Raw genomic sequence first — 13,013 nt, forward strand, 5'->3', positions numbered from 1 at the left:
GAGAACAAGTTCTCATTTGCAACTGCGACCTGGCCAAGATAAAGCAAAGCAGTTCGACACATACAACAACACCGAGTTACACATGGAATAAACAAACACACAATCAATAATACAGTAGAAAAAAATCTATATACAGCATGTGCAAATGAGGTAGGATAAGAGAGGTAAGTCAATAAATAGGCCATGATGGTGAAGTAATTACAATATAGCAATTAAACACTGTAATGGTAGAATGTGCAGAAGATGAATGTGCAAGTAGAGATACTGGGGCCTTCATTGAAAATAAGAATTTGTTGTTAACTGACTTGCCTAGTTAAATAAAGGTCAAATAAATACATTTAAAAAATCCAATTTGTTGAGTAGAGTGTTGGAGGCTATTTTGTAAATGACATCGTCGAGGATCGGTAGGATAGTCAGTTTTACGAGGGTATGTTTGGCAGCATGAGTGAAGGATACTTTGTTGCGAAATAGGAAGCCGATGCTAGATTTAATTTTGGATTGGAGATGCTTAATGTGAGTCTGGAAGGGGAGTTTACAGTCTAAACGGACACCTAGGTATTTGTAGTTGTAAGTCAGAACCGTCCAGAGTAGTGATGCTGGACGGGTGGGCAGGTGCGGGCAGCGATAGGTTGAAGAGCATGCATTTAGTTTTACTTGCATTTAAGAGCAGTTGGAGGCCACGGAAGGAGAGTTGTATGGCATTGAAGCTCATCTGGAGGTTAGTTAACACAGTGTCCAAAGAAGGGCCAGAGGTATACAGAATGGTGTCGTCTGCGTAGAAGTGGATCAAAGAATCACCAGCAGCAAGAGCGACATCATTGATGTATACAGAGAAGAGAGTCGGCCCGAGATTTGAACCCTGTGGCACCCCCATAGAGACTGCCAGAGGTCCGGACAACAGGCCCTCCGATTTGACACACTGAACTCTATCAGACAAGTAGTTGGTAAACCAGGCGAGGCAGTCATTTGAGAAACCAAGGCTGTTGAGTCTGCCAATAAGAATGTTGTGATTGACATTTTAAATGTTATATTTACACAAAGCAAGAGAACAATGTAGACAGAGCTAATAGTCTAACCAAAGCAGTGCAAAATATCCAGTCAGAAATGATTATTTTCTCTCTTGAACATTGGATGATCTGGGCCAAGAGCTGAGTCTGTTTTTATAGCGGACATTCAGGTGTCTTATTGCCCACATGTTCTATTCTCTCTCCATTTGATCCAGTGTTGAGGCTCAGCGGAGTGGATGTGGTGTTTCCTACCTTCACCACCTGGGGACGGTGATACGACTTGGCCTATTAAGACACTCAGTTTAATGCAGGTTAGATTTCTCGTGCTGCGCTATTTCATGATCAAACAATGAATACATCTAACCGAGTTCTAGGTTATGTCAGAAAGTTAGAAGTTGTTTCTGAATAACCTAAAACATGGGAACCCTCAAGTAATAATGAGAGAGAGAAGGAACAATAGAAATGTATAAAAATCACGAGACGTGAACAACCCTTACAGTTGATCAAAGCATTCTAAAGACAGAAATGATGCTGCATACAAGGCCCATCAGAACAATCCCTCCTTGCCATTGGGAACCAAAATCCTACTAATTTAAATATCATAAAAGCATTAAGACAAATTAAAGTCACAACGAGCATTTTCCAAACTTTTCTAAGGAAGTGTTTAATGTCCTAAAATTGCAGCTTTTAAATAGGAATAATTAAGAAAGTCAGAGTCTATTCTCAATCACATATTTAATTTGAATGACAAATATTTTAGGCCACAAGAAGTTAAACTGAGAAACAATACATAATTTTCAAGATATATACACTGCTCAAAAAAATAAAGGGAACACTTAAACAACTCAATGTAACTCCAAGTCAATCACACTTCTGTGAAATCAAACTGTCCACTTAGGAAGCAACACTGATTGACAATACATTTCACATGCTGTTGTGCAAATGGAATAGACAACAGGTGGAAATTATAGGCAATTAGCAAGACACCCCCAATAAAGGAGTGGTTCTGCAGGTGGTGACCACAGACCACTTCTCAGTTCCTATGCTTCCTGGCTGATGTTTTGGTCACTTTTGAATGCTGGCGGTGCTTTCACTCTAGTGGTAGCATGAGACGGAGTCTACAACCCACACAAGTGGCTCAGGTAGTGCAGCTCATCCAGGATGGCACATCAATGCGAGCTGTGGCAAGAAGGTTTGCTGTGTCTGTCAGCGTAGTGTCCAGAGCATGGAGGCGCTACCAGGAGACAGGCCAGTACATCAGGAGATGTGGAGGAGGCCGTAGGAGGACAACAACCCAGCAGCAGGACCGCTACCTCCGCCTTTGTGCAAGGAGGAGCAGGAGGAGCACTGCCAGAGCCCTGCAAAATGACCTCCAGCAGGCCACAAATGTGCATGTGTCTGCTCAAACGGTCAGAAACAGACTCCATGAGGGTGGTATGAGGGCCCGACGTCCACAGGTGGGGGTTGTGCTTACAGCCCAACACCGTGCAGGACGTTTGGCATTTGCCAGAGAACACCAAGATTGGCAAATTCGCCACTGGCGCCCTGTGCTCTTCACAGATGAAAGCAGGTTCACACTGAGCACATGTGACAGACGTGACAGAGTCTGGAGACGCCGTGGAGAACGTTCTGCTGCCTGCAACATCCTCCAGCATGACTGGTTTGGCGGTGGGTCAGTCATGGTGTGGGGTGGCATTTCTTTGGGGGGCCGCACAGCCCTCCATGTGCTCGCCAGAGGTAGCCTGACTGCCATTAGGTACCGAGATGAGATCCTCAGACCCCTTGTGAGACCATATGCTGGTGCAGTTGGCCCTGGGTTCCTCCTAATGCAAGACAATGCTAGACCTCATGTGGCTGGAGTGTGTCAGCAGTTGCTGCAAGAGGAAGGCATTGATGCTATGGACTAGCCTGCCCGTTCCCCAGACCTGAATCCAATTGAGCACATCTGGGACATCATGTCTCGCTCCATCCACCAACACCACGTTGCACCACAGACTGTCCAGGAGTTGGCGGATGCTTTAGTCCAGGTCTGGGAGGAGATCCCTCAGGAGACCATCCGCCACCTCATCAGGAGCATGCCCAGGCGTTGTAGGGAGGTCATACAGGCACGTGGAGGCCACACACACTACTGAGCCCCATTTTGACTTGTTTTAAGGACATTACATCAAAGTTGGATCAGCCTGTAGTGTGGTTTTCCACTTTAATTTTGAGTGTGACTCCAAATCCAGACCTCCATGGGTTGATAAATTGGATTTCCATTGATTATTTTTGTGTGATTTTGTTGTCAGCACATTCAACTATGTAAAGAAAAAAGCATTTAATAAGATTATTTCATTCATTCAGATCTAGGATGTGTTATTTTAGTGTTCCCTTTATTGTTTTGAGCAGTGTAGATATCAACAGATATCAACAGTTCAGAATGCACAAGCTAAGATCTGATGCATCAATATCCATAGGACAGATAAAGGCTGCTGAACAGTGGGTCATAGGACAGATGTAGGCTGCTGAACAGTGGGTCATAGGACAGATGAAGACTGCTGAACAGTGGGTCATAGGACAGATAAAGGCTGCTGAACAGTGGGTCATAGGACAAATAAAGGCTGCTGAACAGTGGGTCATAGGACAGATAAAGGCTGCTGAACAGTGGGTCATAGGACAGATGTAGACTGCTGAACAGTGGGTCATAGGACAGATGTAGACTGCTGAACAGTGGGTCATAGGACAAATAAAGGCTGCTGAACAGTGGGTCATAGGACAGATAAAGACTGCTGAACAGTGGGTCATAGGACAGATAAAGACTGCTGAACAATGGGTCATAGGACAGATAAAGACTGCTGAACAGTGGGTCATAGGACAGATAAAGGCTGCTGAACAGTGGGTCATAGGACAGATCAAGGACAGATAAAGACTGCTGAACAGTGGGCCATAGGGCAGATCAAGGACATATAAAAGACTGCTGAACAGTGGGTCATAGGACAGATCAAGACTGCTGAACAGTGGGTCATAGGACAGATAAAGACTGCTGAACAGTGGGTCATAGGACAGATAAAGACTGCTGAACAGTGGGTCATAGGACAGATCAAGGACAGATAAAGACTCCTGAACAGTGGGGTCATAGGACAGATAGACTGCTGAACAGTGGGGTCATAGGACAGATGTAGCCCTCATTTTAGAATAAACCCAATGTGGTGAATGCACAAGCTAAGATCAGATGCATCAATATCCATCCCATCCACAACAGTTATGGCTGTTACAGATATCATAACGCTGAAAAACCATCCTGACAATGAAAACAGAGAAACCAATTATAGACCATATCAAACCTGGAAGAAAGTTAGCTTTAGAGAGAAACCAATTATAGACCATGTCATACCTGGATGAAAGTTAGAGAGAAATGTTCAAGATGATACAATGTTTTACAAAACCTTTTCCTAAAAACATTATGGATGTTACATTGTCTGTGCCAGTCAACCCCCCTATTTTTACAAGACTGTAGAACAGACAAACTAAACTCAAGACACTTCAATGTGGTCTGTATTGCTTCATTAACATTTGATCTACAGAACTAATACTGCGAGTCAGCTGTAAGTGTAAGAACAAGCTCTGTAAGCCCCTTTCTAAAAGCTATGAAATATGATTGAATGAAAAGCCTTTTTAGACTTGTTCTCTTACTCTGTAATTTTCACAACATTTAATCCATACCCAGGCCTCCTTTAAGACTCCATAATGTTTCATCTGTAGGTGCTACAGGCCTCCTTTAAGACTCCATAATGTTTCATCTGTAGGTGCTACAGGCCTCCTTTAAGACTCCATAATGTTTCATCTGTAGGGGAAGCCTCGTTTAAGACTCCATAATGTTTCATCTGTAGGGGAAGTCTCATTTAAGATTCCATAATGTTTCATCTGTAGGGGAAGCCTCGTTTAAGACTCCATAATGTTTCATTTGTAGGGGAAGCCTCGTTTAAGACTCCATAATGTTTCATCTGTAGATGCTACAAAGCAAAAATTGAAAGATGAGAATTGGTGTCATTAGGCTTTACTACTTGCTCTGCAATATGAGTAGTATTTAGATTTCATTAAAACATTTCTTACATGTATTTTTTAATATTGAAACATATAAACTTTAATATTGAAAATATACAATTTTATTAGGCTAATTTTTCAATCTATTGTTGAGCATAATATACTCTGGACATATCAAAGTTTCAGAGTTGAATCTCTGCTACTTTTAGAGATATCATCCATTTAGCCTTACCAACACAATGAATGTAAAAATATATTAAAAAAGCTTGCCCTCTGCTGGTGATTTGCAGGTCAAAGAAGGGCTGTGATTGGTTACATTTCCTACTATGCCAATTTCTCTGTATAAAATGGGCCATAACATTAAAACTAGTAGAGATCCTGCTCTGAAACTTTGATGCCAAACGCACCACCACCAACATTGTTAAAATCTCTGTCTCTGATAAATTGTATGAGTATGTCATTTCCCAAGTGTTTTGAGGATCCAATATACAGGCAACTTCCAAATAAAGGAGACACTTGAGTCAATGAGGGATGCAAAGTAGACTGAACAAAATTATAAACGTAACATGTCATGTGTTGTTCCCATGTTTCATGAGCTGAAATAAAAAGTCAGAGGAATTTTCCATACGCACAAAAGCGTATTTCTCTCAAATTGTGTGCACAAATTTGTTTATATCCCTGTTACTGTGCATTTCTCCTTTGCCAAGATATTCCTATATTCCAATATACAGGTAACTGACGAACACTTGAGTCAATGAGGGATACAAAGTATATTGAAAGTAGGTGCTTCCACACAGGTGTGGTTCCTGAGTTAATTAAGCAATTAACATCCCATCATGCTTAGGGTCAAGTATAAAAATGCCCAGTTGACCATTATCTTGGCTACCATGGCTAGAAGAAGAGATCTCAGAGACTTTGAAAGAGCAGTCTCAAAGGAGCACAGGGGTTTTAAAGGGTGTTTGTGTCTCAGTCACTGGATCTCAACCCTATTGAACACTTCTGGGAGATTCTGGAGTGGCTTTTTCCATCACCATCAACAAAACATCAAGTTATTGAATTTCTCATGAAGGAATTGGGTCACATCCCTCCAATAGAGTTCCAGAAAACGTGCAGAATCTATGCCAAGGCGCACTGAAGCTGTTGTGGGGGCCCAATGTCCAAGACTCTTTATGTTGGGGTTTCCTTTACTTTGGCATTTATGACACTTTATGTTGGGGATTCCTTTATTTTGGCAGTTACCTGTAGCTCAGTATTTGTATTTATTATTATTAATTTCTTTACCAACGGATTATTTATATTTCTTTGTTTTTAATAAAACCTGGCTCTGTACTGATGCCTCAAGTACTGCAGTGCCTTAGACCGCTGAGCCACTCGGGAGGCCCCATGGATCATTTTGGACCTGAATACATGTCAACAATCCTTCCCCCATAGGACACTTCTTCTATGGATTACATTTTGTTAAAATCCCCCAAAATCACCCTTTATGGACATTCTACTCATGTTTTACATTGAATATGTTGTTTGTAATGTAGCAATTGTTAAAGGGATACTGTGACATTCTGGCAATTTGTACAGAGTCCGATTAACTTGTGGAAACCATTTTTATGTCTCTGTGTGTAGCATGAATAAAGTTTGATGTTTCGCCAGCCGGCGCTAACTAGCGTTGGTGAAATGACTGGAAGTCTACGGGTAGTCTATGCTAGTGTTACTTGTAGACTTCTAGTCTTTAGGCTAACACTAGGTACCAGAATGTCACAGGGTCTGAAAGATGTTTACCATCAAAGAGTGGGCCACCAACAAAACTAATAACAATGGATCAAATGCAGCCTATGACATTGATTGAAATACTGTAGTCCTCAATATATATTATTATAGAGCTCTGCTCAGCCTATAAACATGACATTATATATTATTATAGAGCTCTGCTCAGCCTATAAACATGACATTATCTATTATTATAGAGTTCTGATCAGCCTGTAAACATGACATTATCTATTATTATAGAGCTCTAATCAGCCTGTAAACATGACATTATCTATTATTATAGAGCTCTAATCAGCCTGTAAACATGACATTATCTATTATTATAGAGCTCTAATCAGCCTGTAAACATATTATTGGGAAAGGCGTACCGCTAGCGCCCGGCCTCGACAACATCCGGTGAAATTGCAGAGCATGAAATTCAAAATGCAAAATTCGTAATATTAAACATTCATGAAAATACAAGTGTTATACATCAGTTAAAAGCTTAACTTCTTGTTAATCCAGCTGCTTTGTCAGATTTCCAAAAGGCTTTACGGCAAAAGTATACCATGCGATTATCTGAGGACAGCGCCCCGCGTACAAAAGCATTAAAAACATTTTCCAACCAAGCAGATGCATCACGAAAGTCAGAAATAGCGATAAAATAAATCACTTACCTTTGAAGATCTTCCTCTGTTTGCAATCCAAAGGGTCCCAGCTACATCACAAATGGTTGTTTTGTTCGATAAAGTCCTTTATATCCCAAAAAGATCAATTTAGTTGGCGCGCTTCATTCAATAATCCACCGGTATCCCCTCGTTCAAAATGCATACAAAATGAATCCCAAACGTTACCAATAAACTTCGTCCAAACAAGTCAAACAACGTCTCTAATCAATTCTCAGGTACCCTAATATGTAAATAAATTATACAATTTAAGACTGAGAATAGTATGTTCATTACCGGAGATAAATAATGAAGTGTGCGCTCTCATCCATGCGCATCATAACACTACAGCCAAAATGGGAGGCACTTAGAAACAAGCCTGAAACTCTTTCTAAAGACTGTTGACATCTACTGGAAGCCCTAGGAACTGCAATCTTAGAGGTATTCCATTGATTTCCCCATAGACAGTCATTTTAAATGGTGTCACCTCCAAAAAAAAAAGCATCTGGATGGATTCTCCTCGGGTTTTCGCCTGCTATTTCAGTTCTGTTATACTCACAGACATTATTTTAACAGTTTTGGAAACGTTGGAGTGTTTCTATGCAATACTACCAATTACATGCATATCCTAGCTTCTGGGCCTGAGTAACAGGCAGTTTACTTTGGGCACCTCATTCATCCAAACTTCCGAATACTGCTCCCTAGCCCGAAGAAGTTATTATAGAGCTCTGCTCAGCCTATTAACATGACATGATCTATTATTATAGAGCTCTGCTCAGCCTATAAACATGACATTATCGGTTACTATAGAGCTCTGCTCAGCCTAAAAACACAACATTCCATGAGAGCAAGATTCTAGTTGGAACTCTACATCTTTTGTTTTAAATTAGACATCTTTTGTAAACTGGCCTCAGGTTATTGAGGGATCTGATTTAGATTCTACCTCCTAGCAACAGAGTTGTGGAGGTTTCATTCAGGTCTCTATTTAAATAAACACTCTGTCTTTGGCAGGAGAAAGACCAGACTCAGAGGAACCAGAGACGTCCAAACCAGCAAGACGACGCAACTGCTCCCACTGTGGAAAGGGTTTTAAACAGTTAAGGGACCTGAAACGACATGAGAGAATACACACAGGGGAGAAGCCTTTTCAATGCTCCCAGTGTGGAAAAAGTTTTTCCTTGTTAGCGAGCCTGAAAAGACATGAGAAGACACACACAGGAGAGAAGCCTCATCACTGCTCCCAGTGTGGAAATAGTTTTACCCAGTTAGGACACCTGAAAGTGCATGAGAGAATACACACAGGAGAGAAGCCTCATCACTGCTCCCAGTGTGGAAAGAGTTTTAACCGGAAAGAATCACTGAAAGAGCATGAAAGAATACACACAGGGGAGAAGCAAGAGAAGCCGTACCACTGCTCCCACTGTGTAAAGGGTTTTAACCAGTTAGGGGACCTGAAAGTGCATGAGAGAATACACACAGGCGATAAATCTTTCCAATGCTTCCAGTGTGGAAAGAGTTTTTCCGCGTCAGGGTGCCTGAAAAGACACGAGAGAACACACACAGGGGGAAAACCTCATCACTGCTCCCAGTGTGGAAAGAGTTTTAACCGGAATGAACACCTGAAAGAGCATAAGAGAATACACACAGGGGAGAAGCCCTACCACTGCTCCCAATGTAAAAAGAGTTTTGCCTGGTTAGGACACATGAGAAGACATGAGAGAATACACACAGGAGATAAGGATGTAGGCTGCTGAACAGTAAAGCATAGGACAGATAAAAGCTGTTGAACAGTGGGATATAGGACAGATATAGGCTGAACAGTGGGACATAGGACAGATAAAGACTCCTGAACAGTGGGACATAGGACAGATAAAGACTGCTGAACAGTGGGACATAGGACAGATATAGGCTGAACAGTGGGACATAGGCCAGATATAGACTGAACAGTGAGACATAGGACAGGTTCAGGCCCAATACATAGTGGGACAGTAGTCCCCAGAGACTCTGAATGTTTCTTGACTTTCCAGTGTTTTCCCTCCTGCATGTTTTATAAAGGATTGTGTTTGTGGATTTCTTTGCTGGGTGCAGGTTTTGGTTTGTGCCCAATGCACAGCTGATTCAAATAACCAACTCATCATCAAGCTTTTCTTATTTGAATGGGATGTGTAGTATTAGAGGACCTGAAATCACATGAGAGAATACAGAGGCTTTGTTCTGACTTGTTTTTGACTGAGAATTGTTCTGATTTTTCACTTTTCCTTTAAGTTGTTCAAATGTTCCGGATTGACTGACCTTTATGTCTTAAAGTAATGATGGACTGTCGTTTCTCTTTGCTTATTTGAGATGTTCTTGCCATGATATGGACTTGGTCTTTTACCAAATAGGGTTATCTTCTGTATACCACCGCTACCTTGTCACAACACAACTGATTGGCTCAAACTTGTTAAGAAGGAAAGAAATTCCACAAATTAACTTTTATCAAGGCACACCTGTTAATTGAAATGCATTCCAGGTGACAAACTCATGAAGCTGGTTGAGTCATCAAGGCAAAGGATGGCTACTTCGAAGAATCTAAAATATATTTTGATTGTTTAACACTTTTTTGGTTACTACATGATTCCATATCTGTTATTTTATAGGGTTGATGTCTTTACCATTATTCTACAATGTAGAAAATAGTAAAAAATAAAGAAAAACCTTTCAATCAGTAGGTGTGTCCAAAAGTCAAAGGCAGATATAAATGCAGAGGCTGCGCTCAGCGCAACAATATGCCACCCACATACAGGAAAAAACGGTTCCAAATAAATGGCATTATTATGTGCTCCTCCACCCATGTGGAGGAGTTGTGTTATGTTGTGGGCTGTGTTATGTTGGTAAAACCTCTGTCTCTCAAACAGAGAATTAGTGAACATAATTGTTCAATCAGAAGAAAGGACAGGGATTATCCAGTCGCAGAACATTTTAATGACCAAAAACATGACATTTCTACTTTTTTAGATTTTGTGGCGTAGAGAAAGTCTAGATATCAGACAGGGGAGGTGATATAAATAACACTGAGTATAAGAGAATGTTTTGGTCTTTTCACCCTCCAGACATTATCCCCTAAATGTCTTAATGATGAAATGCCCATGTTGTGTTGTAAATGTGAACATGAACTAATGCCACCACTTCAGCCGACTCTGATGTATTTTCCTGCACTGTACCCAATGATTTATGAAAACTTGCTTAGTGGGTCGATGTCCTCGTTGTTGTTTTACAGACGTGTTTATTCGGTTTTATGTTCACACTGGATTAGAATATTAATGAAATGCACATTGTTATATTTGGTAGCACTTCTTTAATGACGCTTGTTTTCCCTCGACTCCAACCCCATTTGATGCGTGGAACGGATGTGGGTGGGGCTATGTCTAAATACGGGTGCTAATTTAAAAAACTCACAAAAGCTCTGACGAAGGCCTTGAGGCCGATACGTTTAATTAAGAGCAGTGACACTTTCAGGAGCAGTGTGGGAGTTTCTTATTTTTTCTCTCTTGCCATTACTGATGTCACCTTAAAAACGTGTTCAGGTATAAAGCAGTAGTCATTTATGGAAAACAAAGGAACATTCAAAGTAGAGGTCGACCGATTATGATTTTTCAACGCCGATACCGATTATTGGGGGGCCAAAAACAATAGCCGATACCGATTAATCGGCCGGAATTTTTTTTTTCCTTTCTTTTTTTTCCTTTATTTATTTATTTGTAATAATGACAATTACAACAATACTGAATGAACACTTATTTAAACTTAATATAATACATCAATAAAATCTATTTAGCCTCAAATAAATAATGAAACATGTTCAATTTGATTTAAATAATGCAAAAACAAAGTGTTGGAGAAGAAAGTAAAAGTGCAATATGTGCCATGTAAAAAAGCTAACGTTTAAGTTCCTTGCTCAGAACATATGAAAGCTGGTGGTTCCTTTTAACATGAGTCTTCAATATTCCCAGGTAAGATGTTTTAGGTTGTAGTTATTATAGGAATTATAGGACTATTTCTCTCTATACGATTTGTATTTCGTACACCTTTGACTATTGGATGTTCTTATAGGCACTTTAGTATTGCCAGTGTAAGAGTATAGCTTCCGTCCCTCTCCTCGCTCCTACCTGGGCTCGAACCAGGAACACATCGACAACAGCCACCCTCGAAGCAGCGTTACCCATGTAGAGCAAGTGACGTTTGAAACGATATTAGCGTGCACCCCGCTAACTAGCTAGCCATTTCACATCGGTTACACCAGCCTCATCTTGGGAGTTGATAGGCTTGAAGTCATAAACAGCGCAATCCATTGCGAAGGGCTGTTTGAATGAACGCTTAGGAGCCTGCTGCTGCCTACCATCACTCAGTCAGACTGCTCTATCAAATCATAGACTTAATTATAACATAATAACACACAGAAACACGAGCCTTAGGTCATTAATATGGTTGAATCCGGAAACTATCATCTCGAAAACAAAACGTTATTCCTGTTACATTGCACAACCTTCAGTGTTATGTCATAATTACGTAAAATTCTGACAAATTACCCAAAGTGTTGCATATACCCTGACTGCGTGCAATGAACGCAAAATGACACAATTTCACCTGGTTAATATTGCCTGCTAACCTGGATTTCATTTAGCTAAATATGCAGGTTTAAAAATATATACTTCTGTGTATTGATTTTAAGAAAGGCATTGATGTTTATGGTTAGGTACAGTCGTGCAACGATTGTGCTTTTTTCGCAAATGCGCTTTTGTTAAATCATCCCCGTTTGGCGAAGTCGGCTGTCTTTGTTAGGAAGAATAGTCTTCACAGTTTTCACAGTTCGTAACGAGCCAGGAGGCCCAAACTGCTGCATATACCCTGACTCTGTTTGCAAGAGAAGTGACACATTTTCCCAAGTTAAATGAAATTCATGTTAGCAGGCAATATTAACTAAATATGCAGGTTTAAAAATATATACTTCTGTATTGATTTTAAGAAAGGCACTGATGTTTATGGTTGGAGCAACGTGTACCTAAGTGATTATATGCAACGAAGGACAGGCTAGATGAACTAGTAATATCATCAACCATGTGTAGTTAACTAGTGATTATGATTGATTGATTTTTATAAGATAAGTTTAATGCTAGCTAGCAACTTACCTTGGCTTCTTACTGCATTCGTGTAACCTCATGGAGTGCAATGTAAAGCAGGTGGTTAGAACGTTGGACTAGTTAACCGTAAGGTTGCAAGATTGAATCCCTGAGCTGACAAGGTAAAAATCTGTTTTTCTGCCCCTGAACAAAGCAGTTAACCCACCGTTCCTAGGCCGTCATTGAAAATAAGAATGTGTTCTTAACTGACTTGCCTAGTTAAATAAAGGTCTAAAAAAAATTACAACATTTTTTTTTTTAATTGGCCAAATCGGAGTCCAAAAATACCGATTTCCGATTGTTATGAAAACTTGAAATCGTCCCTAATTAATCGGCCATTCCGATTAATCGGTCGACCTCTAATTCAAAGGACCCGAATATTTAAACCAATTATAATTTTTTGCCGATTTTAATGT

At 40.4% G+C, this 13,013-nt stretch overlaps 1 protein-coding gene across 1 annotated transcript in view; it reads left to right on the plus strand.

Annotated features, from left to right (window-relative positions):
* Positions 1-9,760, plus strand: part of LOC106595177 (zinc finger protein 436-like) — a 38,557-nt gene extending 28,797 nt beyond the window's left edge. Inside the window, exon 5 of the mRNA XM_014186555.2 lies at positions 8,450-9,760. Coding sequence (XP_014042030.2) covers positions 8,450-9,192 — 743 coding nt within the window. The 3' untranslated portion in view covers positions 9,193-9,760. The remainder of the gene's footprint in view (positions 1-8,449) is intronic.
* Positions 9,761-13,013: the final 3,253 nt, after the last annotated feature.

Source organism: Salmo salar, chromosome ssa02 (assembly GCF_905237065.1).
Source record: "Salmo salar chromosome ssa02, Ssal_v3.1, whole genome shotgun sequence".
Classification (NCBI taxonomy): domain Eukaryota; kingdom Metazoa; phylum Chordata; class Actinopteri; order Salmoniformes; family Salmonidae; genus Salmo; species Salmo salar.